Source organism: Aulonocara stuartgranti (genome assembly GCF_965226115.1).
Source record: "Aulonocara stuartgranti genome assembly, chromosome: 13".
NCBI lineage: Eukaryota > Metazoa > Chordata > Actinopteri > Cichliformes > Cichlidae > Aulonocara > Aulonocara stuartgranti.
Genome location: NC_138949.1, coordinates 16,836,532 through 16,856,677, shown reverse-complemented (window position 1 = coordinate 16,856,677; position 20,146 = coordinate 16,836,532). Strand labels below are relative to the sequence as shown.

General features: G+C 38.5%; 3 protein-coding genes across 6 annotated transcripts in view; all 3 read left to right on the top strand.

Moving 5' to 3' along the window:
- The window catches only part of rassf4a (Ras association domain family member 4a), a 28,362-nt gene extending 26,735 nt beyond the window's left edge, over positions 1-1,627 (top strand). For all 4 annotated transcript variants that reach the window (XM_082556291.1, XM_082556290.1, XM_082556289.1 and 1 more), the window contains 2 exons: positions 419-516; positions 1,179-1,627. In XM_082556291.1, the coding sequence (XP_082412417.1) occupies positions 419-516; positions 1,179-1,248 (168 nt within the window). In that variant the 3' untranslated portion in view covers positions 1,249-1,627. The remainder of the gene's footprint in view (positions 1-418; positions 517-1,178) is intronic.
- A 2,610-nt stretch (positions 1,628-4,237) lies between these two features.
- On the top strand, positions 4,238-12,801 carry LOC309720832 (peroxisomal N(1)-acetyl-spermine/spermidine oxidase-like). Its single transcript, XM_082558006.1, has 11 exons — positions 4,238-4,573; positions 4,696-4,906; positions 5,901-6,077; positions 6,190-6,320; positions 6,411-6,598; positions 8,194-8,375; positions 8,583-8,752; positions 9,004-9,089; positions 9,203-9,315; positions 10,692-10,846; positions 11,372-12,801. The coding sequence occupies exons 2-11, from the start codon at positions 4,753-4,755 to the stop codon at positions 11,501-11,503; spliced, it is 1,488 nt and encodes a 495-aa protein (XP_082414132.1). The 5' UTR covers positions 4,238-4,573; positions 4,696-4,752; the 3' UTR covers positions 11,504-12,801.
- An 847-nt stretch (positions 12,802-13,648) lies between these two features.
- On the top strand, positions 13,649-20,146 carry LOC309720831 (peroxisomal N(1)-acetyl-spermine/spermidine oxidase-like). Its single transcript, XM_082558005.1, has 10 exons — positions 13,649-13,873; positions 17,005-17,181; positions 17,681-17,811; positions 17,912-18,099; positions 18,288-18,463; positions 18,614-18,783; positions 18,963-19,048; positions 19,164-19,276; positions 19,407-19,561; positions 19,644-20,146. Exons 1-10 carry the CDS (start codon positions 13,720-13,722, stop codon positions 19,794-19,796), a joined length of 1,503 nt encoding a protein of 500 aa, XP_082414131.1. The 5' UTR covers positions 13,649-13,719; the 3' UTR covers positions 19,797-20,146.

The following is a 20,146-nucleotide window of genomic DNA, read 5'->3' as shown; positions in this document are numbered from 1 at the left end:
AAATAATGGGTAAACAAATATCTATACATCTATATTATGTATACTATATCTATACATCTCAATGAAGTTAAGAAAGAATAAAAAAGAATGGGATGCAGACACCCCAATTACTCCTGCAGGTGTGAACACAAAGTGCACAAGTTACAGGTATTCATCTATTTGGCTATGTATATGGGCCACAATTGCAGCAGATTCCAGTCGCAATATTCACTCTCACACAAAATGCAGACCTTTCCATAAAAGCAAACAATATATCAGTTGCACTGAAAAGCACAAGAATACAATAAATAACAGTAATGAGTGCTTTCTGCCATCTTAGTGCTAAACCAGGGGAAAGGAAAAAAGCCTTGTTTTGTGTAACATTTATTTGTGGATAGTTCTCCCTCAAAATGATATGTTTGAATTTATCTTTTTCCAGGTTGCCCAGTACATAAAGTTTGAGATTCCCGTTTTAGACAGCTTTGTAGAAAAACTGAAAGAGGAAGAGGAACGTGAAATAATCAAACTGACCAAAAAGTAAGTCAAGAGTCTCTCCTCTCATAAATGTTGTAAATCTCGACTGATTTATTTCATGATGTGGAGCCAATATGCATGTTTCCTGTCAGTATTACTGAATCAAAACAAGGCAGTCACTCTTCAGTTAAGGACAGTGTCACGGCTTATTGTTTGCAAGCTTATATAATCTTTCACCTCATATGACTGAGATTTCAGCCTACTAAGCCTGACATTGTATGTACTTTTATGACTCATGTGGCCTTATGAGTCTGTTTACACAGTTCTGTGGTAAACAGACTCTCAGACTTGCTTCTCTTCTGGAGACAAAAGGCACATCATCATAAGAAAAATATTACATTGCAATGTTAAGATCAGGTTTAAGGTTGGGATAACGTTTCCATGAATTACTACAAGTCAGTGATGGAATCGCAACTGTGCCTTTCATGGTTACAGTTAACTTGCATCAAATTGTCTCAACCTGTATTCTTTTTTAGGATTTGTGTTCTGAGTAGCTAAGCTCCACTGACAGTCTGACGAACAAGTCATTCATAACACATTCTTTGTTCAGTCTTTTCATTAAAATAATACCACTCTTCAGTAATAAATAAATATGTATTTGGGTTTAAGTGTGAACATGCAACACAAAGCCTTTATTCGAGTGTTTCTTTTCCCCACCTCTGCAGGTACAGTGCCCTGAAATCTATGATACTGCATCAGCTTGAAGACAGAGCTCACACTGATGACAGAGCATGATTGTTTCTATAAGCGCGTGCTGATGTGTAAGGGGAATGGGCGGGTGCAACACTAATGATTGTTGTTTTAGTATGGGAATAGTTCCAGATACTTTAGTGAATGTAGAGGTAAAGGAGAAAAAGTGAGTCACCACTTTGTATCATCTATTCTGTCAATATTTTTACAACTAAGTGCATCACTGTTTTGATATCTTCTATTAATATATTCACATTTTGTATGAAAATCTTTACTGCACATATGGATATTTATACTGAAGTGTTTTGGTAATGTTTTCTCTGACTTGGACCTTTTTATCTAATAAATCAGCTTTAGTGTTGTCCTTCAAAAATACTGCTTGATGTCTTATAATAAAGAAACTAAGCTTGGGCTTACACACACAGCCATATTTATTATTTCCTGTGTTTCCACAGACTGAACACACATTAGCATTGTTCTTCTAAGCAGCCCTCTTTGCCAGCTACTTCCCATGAGGGGGGGGGGGTGTGTGTGTGTGTGTGTGTGTGTGTGTGTGTGTGTGTGTGTGAACCCTGACCCTTTCAGCATTACACAATAGAGGTATCCTGAGAGAGTATGGCTGTTCCTTTTTCCCACAGATTTACAAACGGCAAGACTTTTGTAATATTTTGTGGCTCAACCTTGACTTTAAACACTGACCTACAATCACTCACTATTATTGTTTTATCAGATCATAACAGTAATTCAATAATGCTCCCTACTCCCAACCATTAATCTCGCATATATTCACAGAGCTCATGGTCTTACTAAAGCAAATTTAGTTTGAAAAATTGGGCAAGAGGAAGATTGGTCACATTTATCCACTACTTAAGGGAATATTGCTAAAGGTTAACTGTGTCCAGCTAAGGAAAGCTGTATCTTATGAACTTCTAAAACCCTGCAGAAATGGAAAAACTCCAAGTATAGTCATGTTTGCTGAAGTAATTTCTTTTGAGCCTTTAAATACTGGTTTAATTTTCAGTATGAAAAACATATGCTCGTGCAAAATTCCTGATAAGCATCAGAGTCTGCCTTTCCTGCAAATGGATAAGATATTCTGTTAGATTGCTATATATTAAACTAAATATCTATGCATGGAAGTTAGTAGAAACTATAAGCAGACATTGGATTTACATAGCTGAAAATTTCTGGTTTCTGATTGTGTTCAATAAAAGCAAGTTTTATTGATCATTGCAACTGAACTTGTTGCATGCATGTAAATGTTCCATTTGGGGGGGATAACAATTCTGAAAAGTAATTTCAAAAACATCAGCTATTGTCTGAAGATGGTTAAGCTTTTAAAGATATATCGTTTGCATCTATAAACAATGACTGATTCACAAAACAGGAGGTCTTGAACCACATCCGTGATCCAAATAAAACTGCTTCATAGGAAGCTGTGAAAACCTGGCCTTTGCACCCTAGCTGATAGGTTTGAGAGACTGGCAACTGATTAGCAGTAAACCAAAAATAAAAACAGTTGTAATGATTTGCATTCACCAAAGAGCTACTGTGTGGACCTTGACTGTTTTATCAATTGGTGTTCCTGTTGTTGTAAATTTACTTACAATCTCATCTCTGAACCCAAAAACAAAACGTTTTATCATATTTTAATATCATCCTAAAATTAAAGGGAGAAAATCAGTATTAAATACAATGTTAATTGTGCTGTACTGCACATAAATTAAAATGCCATTTAGAAAGACTTATTGTAATTCGCTGTTTTCATGTGTGTGTAAATAACACAAACAGGCCATTTGTTAAAGCATTTTTTTTTTACTGTAATAGCACCCTCTAGTGGCCATTGAAATACTGATGCACAAAAACTATTTCTGTAGGCACAACCTAAACAGAACCATCTGTGTGGAAAAATTACACTGGTGCAGAAATGACAAAACTGCAAGACCCAGACCAATGATACCATCTTTCATCTTGTCTATGGATTAAATTAACTGGGAAACTGTGGCACACTACACACTCACTGGCTCACAATTTGATTGGCAAGTCGATAGGCAATGTAAACAGGCTTAGTGAGCTCTAATCAGAGCCATAATTTACAAAATGAGCTGTTATTCCATTTAGTATAATACAAATAATCTGAAAAAAGTTTACTGAGATCACAGGTCAAGTGGGGGGCTGAAAATTCTAAAGTACATCAGTTACTTCAGTAAAAAATTTCCCACGTGTGAGAATAATAAAAGTTTACCTTATCTTATCTTACAATGTGCAAAGTTGGCAGTGACAGTTAGCGAGACCTAACCTCTCTAAGGGGGTTCGATCCGACTCAAAGGGGACAGAATCATGCCAGGAAAATTATGAATTATTTTTCTAGGAGTGCAAAAAAAAAGAAGAAGAAGAGGAACAAACAAATGTGGTCACTGGCATTTCTGGCGTAATAAACACCTGGATTTTATAGGACTGTTGGTACTGTTAGGGGTGTGAGATTATTTATAAAAATAATGGTGATGAACGGTTGAAGGGGTCCCCTGTGAATTTTTGCTTAGAGTCCATCCCAACAGCAGCCTGCTGGCCAGTTAAAAGAATGGAGTTTTAAGGCACTTCCAACTTTTCAAATTAGGAACTGGTAGCTAAATCTATCAAGGGGCCACTGGAGAAACTGGGACTTTTGGCACTTCAGCACTGGTTTCGTTTTGCATTAGTTGCAGCTTGGTTGGGAGATGCTCTTAGAAAAACATTAGCATTTAACAAACAGGGCTTTAAAAGGGCTTTAAAAGTTTTAAAAAATCACCAAATTGCTGTTGGGGCAGATGTGTCTGTAAATCATTTCAAAACTATATTTCTCATTTTTCTTGCCTTTTATGGTCCTTTCCCCAGTTTGATGTCAGAGAAATCATGTCAAGTGTCTGTGGTCACTGCTTATATAAACAAGTTAGTACAAAGTGAAATGATACTTCCTGATGATGTGTTTATGGTCCGTTAATTGTTTCATTTTGTGTATTGCGTTTTCCTACGGACAGGTACCGCAAACATGCTGCAGCGCAGTCTTCCAACTGCACGTTCCTAGACGTGGATGACGTTGTGCGTTGGTCAAACGGTGATTGGTTGAGAGGTGGGCCGAAACAGGGAAGGAAAGGACAGGTAACTTCCACCAGTAGCAAGAGAAGAGCTAAAAATAATAATGAATACAGCAAGAGAGGCACAGACAGCGGTTGTAGTGGGCGCTTTTCATTTCCTTTAACACTCTGTTTCACTTCAGCTCTTTGTATTACGTAACTTCAGTCTTGTCCACGGCTGGCTGAGTAGCCCACTCACCTGTAGCCTGCCGCCTATTTTCGACACTGCCTCCATCGACAACAGACCCTCTCTGCAGGTAGACGTGCCGTCCACGGACTGCCAACGCGTTACCGCTACTATATAATGTACACCGATATATAAGTCACACCCCACTGTATGCTCGAGTCACACTGTATCTTATTTCATACACGCCCCGAGGTGAAGTTGAGATAAAGCTGTGAGAGCGACAGTCCTACAGTTCGATGCGAACCAAGGATGGCGACGAGTGCGGACCCAAAGATAGTTATAATAGGATGTGGAGTATCGGGTATAGCAGCGGCTCACCGGCTTGTCAAAGCTGGATATGGTCATGTGCGGATACTTGAGGCGACTGGAAGAAGCGGGGGACGAATAAAAACAGCAACTCTGGGTAAGTTTATATGTATTTTCTGTTTTAGTCAGTTTCGTCTTTACACTGTCAGAAAATCAGAAACCAACTAAATTAAATCCTTAGTAAGAACAACATTAATTTCTAAGTGTGAGCATCTTTATTGCAGACAATCTAGGAGGATAAGCGATCCAACATGTTCTTGTCTCTTTCAATCACCTGCTGCTGTCAGCATCTTCTGTTGTACTTATTCTCAGTTTCAGTGCTTGGACTGTTGTGCAGCTTTCTGATGTTTTCCGAATGGTGAAACAACACAAAAATGATGCCAGTGCATACAGACACCTCACATTAAAGTTTTTACAGGACACTATGCAGTGCCGTGAAAAACTAAGTGCATCTTAGCAACCAGGTGCTGTGAAAGTCTGGATGAACCTCACCACACAAAAAAAAAAGGGTTTTGGCAGTCCGCTGTAGGCATGTGACCCGGGCACCTTGCAGTCGTTGAGTCGATCTCTGTATGCCAAGGTATTCTAAAGTCAAATGTGAGTGTCTGTCTGACAAGCTAAAGCTTGGCCCAAAGTAGGTCAGACAACAGGATCGTGATCCCAAGCACTAAAGCGGAATAGCTGAAAAAGAAAATAATTGAGGTGCTGCAATGTCTAAGTCAAATTCCAGGCCTCAACACGATTGAATGTGGGACCTTAACAGAGCTGTGCTTTAATGGATGCCCACCAACCTCAATAAACCGAAGCAACATTGTAAAGAAGAGTTGGCCAAAGTTCCTCCACAAAGACGTGAGAGACTACTAAAGTCATGCAGTAAAGAATAACTTATAGTTATTGCTGCTACAGGTGGTTCTTCCAGCTGTTGACTCATGGGGTGTGTTTAGTTTTTCTCAGAATTACAAAGAGTTAACCTGATCTACTAGTACAACGGCCTCCCATCATCAAGATAATTATGCTGTCAACTTAATCTTTGGTCAGTTTACTGTCATTGTGCAAGTAAATGTACACAAAGACTTGTTTTTCTTTGACAGGTAGCACTATTACAGAGATTGGTGCGGCTTACATCCATGGCCCATCTGAGGAGAACCCATTGTTTTGTCTGTCTCGTGACTATGACCTCCTGCCTCCAGAAGCCCTCACTCCAAAGAACCAGGCCGTAGACGTGGATGAAGATCCTCCCTTGGTCCCCAACTGGTTCAGCAGTTCAGGTGACCAGACATAGTAACACAAGTGTACTTCAGCACATCGCATCATCGTGTATATTAATAGCGTGCTTGGTAAGCTGTGATTGTTATTACAACTTTAAATTCTGTCCCAAAGGTCAGAGGCTGAGTGCAGAAAGCATGGAACCAGCTGAGGAGCTGTTTCGTGAGATTTTAGATAACACTTCACAATTTCAAAATCGCAAAAACACATCCTGGGAGAGTGTAGGACATTTCATGCGAACAAAGGTACATTGTTTTGAATTATGCTTGTTGCTGATGATATAAAAAGCTGTAAAGAAAAAAATCTGTTTTGTTGAAATTTGGCATTTTGTGCAGGCGCAGAACCAAGCAGCGGGAAGGTGGAAAGATGAGGATGAAACCACTAGGCAGCTGCTTCTCTCTGCCTTCAGTACTATGCTGAAGTTTGAGTGCTGTGGAAGTGCGACTCATAGCATGGATGACATAGACCTGGCAGGCTTTTCTATGTATAAGAGCCTACGTGGCGTGGACTGCACGCTTCCAAGGTTTGTGCATCATTGTATACATAAAGGGTGTTAACATAAATGCCATTCATTTACTTGTCATTTGCTCACCTGTAGCAATTTAAGTTTATGCCTTCACCACCAAGTGCTGTCAAAGAGTAAAGCTGCATTGATTAATACTGAGTTATTAAAGTGGCAGTGATTTAGATCCTTAGTCCTTTAGATTGTTTCTTTTATTTACTCCTCTGATCAGCCTGTGTGAGAACCTTCTGTGGTTTTTATTATAGCGATTAGCTAATTATTATTTATTCATTTATTGTCTAGTTTTACAAGAACAAAGCTAATTTATCCACAATAAAGACTAAGACAATGAAATACAGGCACCTTGATGTCTGTAAGTACGCACTAAATAAATAGAAAATGCTCTTGACTGCTCCAGTTTCACCCAGTTAATCTTTATAATTTGTTATTTATTCACTACAGATTATATTTAAAGTAGCCAGACAGGATCCATGGACATGTGCTTGAGCTAACTCTTAGACATATTTGGCACTCTGCCATATTAAAGGTCATGGGCCTGATTTCCATTCGCTGCACCTTAATTCATTTAGAGAATCACTAACCACGACTAAGTCTTGAAAGACTATGAAAAAACCAGGAGCACATGCTGAAACAACTTTAAGCTAGCACGGGGCTGTCACAGAAACACAAAGCAGGAGATGAAGCATAGCTGAATATGTTTCTAAACCAACTTCATTCTAAGCCAAAGACTAGAAAATATGATGAAGCATATCTTCCCTTTGGCTTCACCTGCACAAGGCATTTTTTGAAAAATGTATTGATAGCAATGTTGAATATTATTACACAGGAAAAAAAACAACTACATGTAAAATAATTACACCGTGACGCCTCTGCCTTGTAAATGGAGTGACAGTAACTGTGTGTGTATGTAAGCCTGTAAAAACTGAAGATAGTCAGATTAACAGTAACAGTATTTCGTCTCTATCCGCCATTCTGTAAATCAGCTCATGTAAACAATAACGTGGCGCACAGCGTGACGTGAAAAAAAGGCACATACCTTTGAGGTTGCGTGGCGACGTAAAGGCAAAAAAAGAGTTTTAAAAAATCTCAGTTTTCGGTGATTGGAAACGCCGTTTACGTGTGGACGAAACAGCTGCGTTTTCAAAAATACCCGTGTAGGTGTGAACGCAGTGTAAAAGAGTTAGTAGTTTATTTTATTACTACCTGTCATTTTTAATTGTTTACTAAATGTTTGAGGTGTAAAATAAACCGCAATGGAGCAAAATAAGGGTGTGTGTGGTTGGAGGATGTCTTTGTGTGTGTGTGTGTGTGTGTGTGTGCGTGCGTGCGTGCGTGCGTATGCGTGCGTGCGTGCGTGCGTATGCGCGCGAACATTTTTCTTGTAAAACAAAGGGGGGCCTAGCAAAAAATGTTTGGGAACCACTGCTCTAATCTAATGAACCTCAATAGTAAGCGGTGAGTCAAGTTTTGCACACTTCATGGACACTCATCATCACTTTGTCATTGTCAACAGCTATGATTATCACATCAAATATAAAATACAAATGTACTACAGATGCTGCATTGTGGTCATCTTAATGTATCTTATCTTGCAGAGGATTTGAGCGCCTAATCGAGAACTTGATGTCTGAACTCCCCTCTGATTTGGTGACCTACAATTGCCCTGTGAGCTGTGTCCACTGGAGCAACACAGAGTGTGGCTCAAGTCCTGTGACGGTTGAGTGTGAGAATGGCGAGAGGATTTCTGCTGATCACGTTATTGTCACTGTGCCTTTAGGTAAACTTCTTTTCATATACTTCATCCTGTTTTTCGTATCTCTGCATGAAATTGATTAATTGTAAATTCCGTGCTACGACCAATGTCAGAGCTTAATCTTAATGGCGGGGTTTTGGTAGTGTCACTTTAACAATGGAATACAGACCAAGTTAGATTTAACCCTCTGCTGCAGTTTATGCAATTTTTAATACGTTTTCTTTTTGTCAGGATATCTGAAGAAGCACCACTCCTCTCTGTTCTACCCTCCTCTCCCGGCCCACAAGCTGAAGTCGATCGAGACACTAGGATTTGGAACATGTGACAAAATATTTGTGGAGTTTGAATCGCCATGGTGGGATGCTGATTGTGAAATCATCTACCTCGTGTGGGAAGACGAGGTTTGTAATACAGCAGCCAGAATAGTTTCATAAGTATGTACCGAACCTGTCTTAATAACAGGTTGACAGATATTTTTAAACTTTGTTGCACAATTTTAAAGATATGAACCTGTTTCTTTGTTTTTATGTATATGATGCAATAAAATATCTCAGAAATGTTGCCTAGTAAGGGTAAAACAATAGAGACATTGTGTGAACTTGTGTTTTAGAGCCAGAGATCAGAGAGGACATAAACCCTTTTGTGTTTTCAGGAGACTGTGTCAGACCAAGTGTCAGATGTGAGTGAATCCTGGATAAGGAAGTTGGTGACATTCACTGTGCATAAACCTTCTGAAACGTAAGTGACATGTTAATCTGAGAGACCATTAATGATTTTTCCCTCCTATAAAGTTTCCTTTGCAATTCAAACCAGCATTCTGACTTCTCTTGTTGATTAACACAAACTCTCAGGGGTAGCCATGTTCTCTGTGGTTGGATTTGTGGCCATGAGGCAGAGTATATGGAGACACTTCCTGAGGAGGAAGTGAGAGAGTCAATCACAAACCTCGTCCGTACATTCACAGGTAAGTTTTATATCTGATCTAAACCTTATAGCTCTTTCCTCTATAGCATAATTAAAGATAAAAAATAAATATCAAAGAGACTAATGATTAAAATTAAAGGTTGTTATACCTAAGAAAACTTCTCTGTATGCACAAGCATCACAACAGTTCAATTTTTCGTTAGAAATCTATAAAACATCTCATTGTTATAGGAATAAAACAAGTTCAGGTAATAAAGAGTATATATGCAGATATAATGGCATTAAATCGAGCAGCAAACGTGTATGACTATTACCTAAATATCTTTATGTCTTACAGCAATAAGACTGAGTTTGTGGTTGAACCTGCTAATATGATGTTGGCACAAATTGTATTTATATTTTAAAAATCTGATAGTCATCACACTCTTACTTATATATAACATATTAGTATTGGGAAAATAGTTCAGTATAGATTTATGAAACCAGGTCAGATTGCAGAGTTTATCCTCTGATGTTGACATGCCCAAAACAGGCCACTGTGCAGATGACAATTGATTGTAGAAAACTATGCAGCTATTTTCCTCGACTGAAACCTTCTAGTGCAGAAATGTACATGTTAGACTGAGTATTGAATAGGTATTGAATGGGCACCATTAAGGTAGAAGCTACCTGGTTTGTGCCCAAGAAAACACACAAATCGCCTGGACACTACGTCAGGAAGGGCACCCATAATAATCTGTCAACTCAAATATACAGAGCTGCCTAATGTGGTAACATGTTTTGGAAAGGGGAGCATCTAAAAGTAGCTTGAGTAGCAAGAAATATTCTTCTCAGATAATTGATCCATAATTGATCCAGCTGCTGCTTTTTAATAAACCAGAATGGGGTGTCACAACCCAGCTCAAAGGACGTGACAAGCAAGTGGGAGACCACACACAGGCTTTTAAAGGCTGTAAGATATTTTTAATGAAATAAGGTAAAGAAACTTAAACACAAGTTAAATAATACAACAGCCATAACTGAAGAACAAAATGAACATAATGAGTGACAGACAAAGAGAGACAGCCATGGTTCAGTCAAGGTGTCTTTATACACTGGGACTGGCCTGCTCAGGTGTGCTGCATCTATAACTGGGTCAGCTCTACCTACCTGCAAGAAACAGGCAACAAGAAAACAAGAACACAAGGCCACCCCACTGGCTGTCACAGGGGGCATATTGGAGGGGCAGGCTGTATAAGGCACTGCCTGCTGAAATGAGCTAGCAAATAGTTACTGATATACAGTATTCAAGTCCTAAAAAGCTGTCATACATAGAGGGAAGGCTTTAATATGTAGTAAAAGTAATTTATTTATATCTGTTTTTTTTATATATTTTCTGAAGTTGTTGAGCCTTGGTTATTTCATATTTGTGTGTAGGAAACGATACCATCACACCAAAGAGAATCCTGTGTTCCCGGTGGTTCACTGATCCCTGGACATACGGTTCCTACTGTCACCCAGCCATAGGCTGTACAGCCAAGGACCTGAAGAACATGATGGAACCTCTGCCTTCACAGGAAACTCTGTCACAGGTACAGAACGTCTTGAGCCACCGCTAATATTTTTCTTCCAAGGAGCCAGACTTTCATGTCATTTTTCTAAAGTGGTCTTGAGTAAGAGTTCTCCAGGCTTTTTTGAATGTCTTTAAAAATGTTCAGTCCAGTCCTTGTACCTGACCATTTTCAGAGGAGTGTTTTGTCCGTTAAAATCCATTTTAAAAAGTATCCTTTAGCGCTTTGTTACTAGCAGCCTGTTGGAAAAAAATGCATCATTTGTTCACATTTGTTTATTCAATCTATAAAAACTGCCAGTGATAACACAGTTCAATTCAATTCAATTTTATTTATATAGCGCCAAATCACAACACAGTTTGATAAGAATTGCTAGTAGAAAACGTGACATATCTTGGCATGGTGTGCAGCAGATGAACTATTAGTAAATCAAGTGAGTCATATTGCCCAGGGAAGTACTGACTTCTGTTACTTTATAGTTAGACAGAAAGTGACATAATATAACCTTGAAAAATGTTTCTCACTTTTACTGCTTGTGTGTTTCAGCCCCTGCAGGTGTTGTTTGCTGGAGAGGCGACCCATCCTTGCTTTTACTCCACCGTCCATGGAGCAATTATTACTGGGTGGAGAGAAGCGGATAGACTCATCACTCACTACTGGGCTTCTGTTAGCCCATGAATTCCCTGTAATATAAGAAATTTAAAGATAAAGACTTTTCTTTTAGCTTTTTTTTTTTTAAACTAAAAAACAATCAGATAAGTCTTTTATCTTTTCTGACTGCTCTTTAGTCAGATAAGATAAAAGACAAATCTTATCTGTGTCTTATCTGGTGACACTGAGTAATCATAGTGGTTGTCTTTTGGCACTAAAAACCACAGTGCTGAATATGGGAAAAAAGAGGGCTTGTGGCATAGTTATGTTGTAATCTGGAGTTCCACTCCTTATCTAGGTTTAAAGGTTGACGCATTACATTATACATTAGTCATTGCTAACATGTTGCCAAGGGAACTTTTACTGGTGGAGTTGTTGGTAATATTAATGCAAGTAAAATTATGTTTTTGTTGTGATTTTAAAAATAAGAATATGCATAAACTGAATCAATGCCAACAATTTTAATAAAAAATATCAAAGAATAAGAGCACTGAACAATTTTAGTGTATTATGAACAAATAAGACACAGTTATGCATGGTCAACCATGGCATACCATAAAAACGACAGGTAGATCACACGTGACTTAATCGCTACAGGCAAGCAGTAGTTGGGCAGGTGCTTGGATAAAATTTGCTAAGCAAAGCAGGTACAATAGAACAAATACAAATGGCAGGCAAAGTAGCAGGAAGTTATTGAAAAGTGGGTCAGTGTGGCGTGGGGTTAGTGATACAACCCTTAGTGAGTGTGACTGAGGAAGGAATTGATTAAAAATGGGAAAACTTGCAGGTATGGATGAAGTAAGTTAGATAAAAAGTACACCAAATAATAGCTTTATTTTCCATAGAGGAAATATCCATACATAAATGCATTCCCTGGACATTGCAACTATTTTGCAATGATTAATAAGCACAAATCAAAGTCCAAATCATCTGTTTTAAACCACAATCAGGACACATGCTATGTAGTTGCTTGTGTGTTTTTTGTCTTTCTATAGAATAAAAAGACCACAAATATAATGTGTGATTCAGATGCAGAATAGTTCATTTCCTCAATAGGGAGAACACCAAATCATTGAAACATTACATTAAACACAAAATAATGATATATTTGCATTTTCTAAAGGACCGCGGTCCTCCTAATATTTCAAATTATGTAATGATTTTGTTTCAGTTTATGCAAACATAATTTATTAGATTCCCTATAATAAAACTTAAGTAAATGACAGGAGATGCACTTTGCTTTACTTGTCACAAGTGGACAAAAGGGCTCTATCCAGGTTTGTGATTGTGTTTTTAATTAATAAATAAAATCAAACATGGACACATTGTAGTGTATTTACTGTGTTTATTTATGCAAGTAAATTAATGTCTACTTTTTTCTCCCCCTGTGTTCACCTTATGAGGTCGCCAAATACTCTTGTCTTTATTGGTTTATGCATAAAGAGCAGGAACTTTCTCACTTTTTTCTTTTCTGTACTAGAAGCACCAAGGTTAATCATAAACCAGGATTACCAGGATCCAGGTGCATTCTAGGGCACCCAGGCGTTTCAGGCTTTCTGTCATCTGAAATGAAAATGTTAGTATGTTATATAGATCAAAATACCAGCTAACTGTAAGAACCTTGATGTCAGTCCTCTGTTTGAAAATACATTGTCTGCTCTCTAATACTCTGAAGTTTAATACTGAAAAACTGCAGTAAGGATACAACTTTAATTATTAACTGACAAGTGAAGTCTTTGTGTTTTGGAAATACAAATACATTTCCTCAAAGTCACCAAATAAAATATTCAATGTGTAATGAAGTGTATTTTATTTAAGAAAGCCACTAAAGACAAAGTAGCTCTCTATGAATATATAAGGTGATGTCATGTGATCAGCTTTAGGGAGGCATGCAAACTTTTCTTCTGTCAGCTCATCTGTCTCTATCTCTCTGTCTCAACAAAGCTTTTTTTGGAGGAGTGACCACTCCTTACAAAGAAAATAACTTTAAATTTTAAGTTATTAAGTTACAATTTTGAAACCTGAAATTTTGGCTTATTGATAATATATTATAATGTAAACATATTTTCAATGTATTTTATTTATAATGGCGAGAATAACTTTCCATGTAGTCAAGCTTTCTAGGGAAAATCGGAAAATGGACTTTATTCTGAAAATCTTGACCGGAAGAATTTTTGTTCGCAGCTGGGGTTTTTTTTCGCTCCACTGAAGGACACAGCTGCGGTTCACCGTTGTTGCCAGACATGGGTGGACACAGAGACGCGAAAGTAGTGATCATAGGATGTGGGATAGCTGGTATAGCAGCAGCACAGAAACTGGTGAAAGCTGGTTTTCATCATGTGCGGATACTGGAGGCGACAGGAAGAAGCGGAGGACGAATAAAAACAGGAAGGATCGGTGAGTAACATGCACTTAGGGCTTTTTCAGTCAATCTGCAGTTTTTTAAATTCTGGTGTCCGCAAATTACAAACACACAATTCATTTTCTTGTCATGATGGCAAGCAACAGTGTAAAGTTTTTTTTTTTTATTTCCTCACACTGCACTTTCATGTTGGATGTGATTGGATGACCTAAAGTGAAAGCGCAGCATACAGATGCATGCCAGGGATATGATAGAAGGACTTTGGATACTACGTTAGAGAGGACACCTTATAGCACAGCTGTATAATGAGTTGAACTCTGGCAGAAACTTACACATTGCATAACCGTAATGTATAGCTCCTCCAAGCGTCATAAAGTGGTGTGTAGCAAAGGTTTTGTGGACCCATATGAAGGATTCGTAAGAGAGGAAAGCGAAGTAAAGAAAGAAGCCTTACTGCTGTAAACTGTTCAAAATACAAGATGCAAATAATTTGGAGCAATATGCTGCTACCATTCTGCAACTGACTGGATCAAGTTGGTAATGACATTCAATATGTTTTTGATAATACAGTAACTAAGAGTGATAAATTACTGAAAGCCACATTTAACAGAAATTAATATTTAACTGTTACATTTGAGTTCAGTAACCTTTCTGTTCTATAGGAATATAACTAGATTACAACCAACTGGCAGCCGGTTGAGTCCCCTCGATTTGTGCTAACTGACAAAGTCTCATTCAAACCGATTGAAACATGGCAGGAGTTTGTCTACATTTATAAATTAGACAGCTATTATATGAAACCTTCAACAATGTCTCCTAGAGTGATTGGACTCAATCCAAGTCAGACTATAACTGTTTGCAGAAAGGTTGCCTTCTATAAGGTGAGATTATTCATAGCATCCCCAGAGTATTTTAGTTTATCGATACTATGCCCTATCAATTTTCCCCCGATCTTTGTCAGGTATTTACCAAAAAGTGATTGCAGGAATTTTTTTTAGAAATGACTTGTTGGTTTGGTTTTTGGTGAAATTAACATCACTGTTATGTTTCCATCACTTTGAATACATATTTTCAGGGCCTGAAAAGAACTAGATATTTTATATATGTAGATACAATAGGTAGAGGTAGGTAGGTAAAGTAAAGTAAAATAGGTAAAGGTAGAATCATGAAGATACTTGAAAAACAGGCCATTTCTTTGAGATATCTATCTATCTATCTATCTATCTATCTATCTATCTATCTATCTATCTATCTCTCTCTCTCTCTCTCTCTCTCTCTCTCTCTCTCTCTCTCTCTCTCTCTCTCTCTCTCTCTCTATATATATATATATATATATATATATATATATATATATATAGATAGATAGATAGATAGATAGATAGATAGATAGATAGATAGATAGATAGATAGATAGATAGATAGATAGTCACGGTTCTGGGTCCGTTGGACCCAGCAATTGAGTTTATTATGTTTTGGTTTACTTTTGCATCATGGATTATTCTTTATGTTTCTCTGGTACTTTGTGTTTCAGTTATCTTGGTGTTTTGGATTTGTCAGGAGATTTTTGTTTTTATATAATTTGATCAGCTTCATGAAATGTGTTTTTCTGTTGTTTAAGCAATCTAAATGTCTATGTGACTTTTCACCTAATAACTTTTGATGAACTTATTCAGCTACTGAACCATTTCCTCTTTTTGAGAACAGATGTAGAAAAGGGAAATAACCCGTTGCTTTTAGTACACTCTGTACAAAGTGTAGACAGGAAACTGCAGAGCATGTTTTTAATAGAAGTGAAACTATAATCTTAAGTGTGTGCTGATTCTGAGTGACGTTGTTATTTTTGTACACACACACACACACACACACACACACAGACACACACACACACACACACAGACACACACACACACACACACACACAGACATGTATAAAATAAAGGAACGCAGGCAGCAGTGTGCAGTTGCAGGGTGCGTTTGCTGCTGCCCACGCGTGTAAAAACGACTGCAGTCTCTGTGTTTTCTAACTCGGGTGTCTTAGCTGAAGAATTACAGGGTGATTTAAAGAAATCCCCTGTCAGGATTGTTTTCTCATTCTCTTGTTGTGATGATGATGATGATGATGATGTTTATTATTAGAGTTTCATGTTTCTGTTTATCCATGTTTTAGGAATTGTGGTTTCATGTATTATTTTCTGTCCGTGTCTTTTAGTAGTGTTTCATGTTTTCTGTTTTATTGTGAAAGTCGTTGTCTTAGGTTAGTGTGTGCAGCTTTGTTCCCCCCTGTCTCGTTAGCCCTGATCTCTCCCAGCTGTGTCTCCCTCCTGTTGCCCATTCCCTCATTACTACCCTGTGTATATAAGCCCTGTGTTTTCCCATGCTCGGTGTCGCGTTGTACCCTCAGATTATGCCTGTGTGTTTTTTGGTTTCTGTATTCGCGGCACTTCACGTTTGGTTTTCATGTCAGCAATAAAGCTGAGGTTTTGATTTACAATTCTGTGTTCGAGTCCTGCGCTTGGATCCTCCTCTCCGCCTGCCCGCACACAGAGCCCTGACATAGATAGATAGATATAGATATAACCCCTTCAGAAATCCAGTTTACTCCAGTCTGTTTACGAAGACATGTAAAGATATTACTCGTAAAAATTTAAAGGAAAAAAACACACACACACAGAAACATTGGAAACCGCTCTTTGGCTGACGATCACTTTTTGGCACAATACCAGCAAATAATAGAGCACCAAACAGAGACAGAGATTTAACAAAAGGAGGCAGGACTTCAAGGACAACATAATTAAAAGAACAAAACACTTAACTAAGAACACTGGGACTCGGGATTATGACACCAAGGTCTGTAAATGATACTACTGTGTTAACTAATCTCACTATTGTTGTCTCTTAGGACAAAATTCATTCAACAATATACAACATAGTGTAGAAGAAACTAGACACATTTTAAAAATAGAAATACAATTAAAACCTGTTCCTATGTAACAGTATATTTGATCATGTGGTTAATAAAACAGTAGGCTGATTGGTTATCCAGCCAACCCTTGCCTATACCCTTGCCAGGCAGCTCTAATACAACAACAGCATGGCAAGAGTATATAATCCGATTATTAAAAGTTGTTTCCTTCTCTGCTTCTGGACAAAATCTTTTTACCTGTAGGTGATAAAATTGTTGAGATAGGAGCAAACTGGATCCATGGGCCGTGTGAGGAGAACCCGGTGTTTTGTCTGGCCCGTCAGTATGGGCTTTTGGATCCAGAAGCCCTCAAGCCGGAGAACCAGGCCTTGGATGTCAGAGGCCATCTTCCTTGGGTTCCCAGATTCTTCAGCAGTTCAGGTTCAAGGATGTTTTTATAAAGTGTATTTGTTGGTTTGATTGTTTTTTTAGATTAGTATTTTGATTAGTCTTACACATAACCTAATTACTGGGGCAGGGAAGGTACGTCAACCAAATGCAAAGTATTAATGCAAATAGACAAGGAAAAGGCAGAGGCTGTAAATCATCATTGTTTGCATGCTGGTGTCTTAACAGTGTGAATGGTGTGGCCAACAGCCACTGAGCTCTGCCATCAAGAGGTGATATAGTTAAAGAGTGAAAAAGTCCATGAGGAGTAGAGAATTCCCTTCATTTTATGAGGATGACTTCATGGAACAAATGGATTTTAAATTGATTTAAAAGATTCAGAGCATACTAAATCTGTCTTGGTCATCTTTATTGAATGGGAAGATAAAGTGTGAAACCAGCCTTCAAGAAGAGCTCTGAACTGGAGGAGAGGTTAAAAAAATGTAGAGAAGTCTAGATTTTCCTGACCAGTGTTCTTGTGTAACATCTGCAGGTCGGGAGCTGAACGCTGAGGACATCTTACCTGCTCAGAAATTGTTTTTGGAGCTGATAAATGAAAGTTCCGATTTTCAGAGTCAAAGAGGAGAACCCTGGCCCAGTGTGGGTGATTTCTTACGGGCACAGGTAAATTTCTGGCTGTGTTTTTATCCACAGCAAATCATTAGTGGCATCTAGATTCTCACATGGATTGTGGGTGTTTTTCTTTGCTTGTTATCTGGTGTAGGTGCAACAGCACGCAGCAGAGAAATGGAAAGATGTTGATGAAGCCACCAGATCTCTGCGACTCTGTGTGATCAGTAACATGTTGAAAGTCGAGTGCTGTGTCAATGGGACTCACAGCATGGATGAGGTCAGCATGGGGGCCTTTGGCCTATACAAGACTCTACCTGGACTGGACTGTACATTCCCAGGGTTCGTACTCCTGACTCTGCATTTACACTGTGCAAAAACAACCATTTATTTTGTTAGGGCAAACAAGCAAATACTCAGTCTTAATTATTGTCTTAGTAGATTAGTCAGCCTGTAATGCAATTTTTAATTTAATTCAGTAAATTGTTGCAGCACATATGACTTAATAGTTATGTCCTTTGTTTGTACAGTGGCTATGAAGGTCTAACCCAGAACTTGATAGAAGAGCTCCCTGCTGGTTTAGTGACCTACAATAAGCCTGTGCGCTGTGTCAACTGGAACAGCGCAAAGAGCGCAGAGCCCGTGATGATTGAGTGTGATGGCCAAAAGCTCGTTGCTGATCACGTTATAGTCACCGTGCCACTTGGTAAGTTTCACACGCATAAAATGCTGATTTATACCTCAGTGTATGAAGGTTTTATTACTTAATACATGCTCCCTTATTCACATAGGGTCACAAAAACAAGTACTTCCACATTGAGGCTCAGTGAATTTAAAGTTGTTGTCTTTTTGTCAGGATACTTGAAGAAGCACCACTCAACCTTGTTCCATCCTCCTCTCCCTCTGCACAAGCTGCTCTCCGTCCAGAGGCTGGGTTTTGGGACAAACAATAAAATATTTGTGGAGTTTGATTCACCGTGGTGGGATGCTGACTGTGAGGTCATCTTCTTCGTGTGGGATGATGAGGTGAGATTTCATAAAGGCATACTCAGCCACCTAAATAAAGATACTGTGCATGCTGTGTTGGATCTTAAACAGGAGTACATCAGCTCATATCTCTGTTTCAAAATGTTTGTAGGTTTATGCTGGTTGTTAGATTCTTTGCTAACGCTTGAATGTCTGTTTAATCCCTTTTCATACTTCAGGATGCTGTGGTGGACCAGGTGCCAGATGTGCAAACATCCTGGATAAAGAAGTTGTTTGGCTTCACTGTACTCAAACCCACTGAAAGGTCAACTGCTCACAAAATGCTAATGCTTGCCCAGCATTTTAGATTTGCACTGAGTGGTAAAAACATGCCAATTCGTACATTAACAGTGCAGTTCTGTGTGTGGTTTAATCTTCAGGCACGGTCACCTTCTCTGTGGCTGGATTTCTGGACATGAGTCAGAGTACATGGAAACACTGTCTGAACAGCAGGTCACAGATGCCATCACACAACTTATTCGCAGGTTTACAGGTGAGTCCAGACAGATCATAAGTAGTGAGAAATGCCAGATATTCCAGTGTCATTAGTTTCACAAGGACTTACAAAAGTCATTTTAGAAAGATATGTTTTGGGGTTTGTTTTTTTTTTTTTGCATGTTTAGGGAACCCCATCATCACTCCAAGGAGAATCCTGCGCTCCCAGTGGTTTCACGATCCGTGGACGTGTGGATCCTACAGTAATCTTGGAAAAGGCTGTTCAGAGCAGGACCTGGACAACTTGATGGAGCCCCTTCCACCAAAAGGATCAAAATCACAAGTAGCTACATATTATGTTCACACTCAAACCACCAGAAACATCATTAAAGGTCTAACACTTCTTTCTAATTTGCCTCTTTCAGCCCCTGCAGGTGTTGTTCGCTGGAGAGGCAACTCATCACTGCTACTTCTCAACCGTCCATGGAGCTGTTCTCACCGGGTGGAGAGAAGCTGATAGACTTATCTCGCACTACTCACTCATTACTCCTTCTGAGTTTCCAAAGTCAAAGTTTTAAAAAATTGCTCTTTGCCACTAAAAAGCTCAAATTTACTATAATATAAAAATGTACTTCACTTTTGATGTGTTACATTATTTTTAAACAATGAAAATCAGAGTGAATATGAAGGCTTGCTGCTAACTTGAGGATGTTTAATGGGCCTCACTGGTACTTTCAACCAGTACAGGCAACACACACAGTGTGTAGAATAATGATGTGTTGACATGAATAATGGTTGTTAATACTGACTGTGCAAATTTGTCATTTGAGGACTGACGATAACTGACTGAACTTTCCTTTTGCAAACTCGAATTGTTGCGTTTGGACTGATTTTAATTAACTATGAATAAACTGTATTTTCTAGTGGA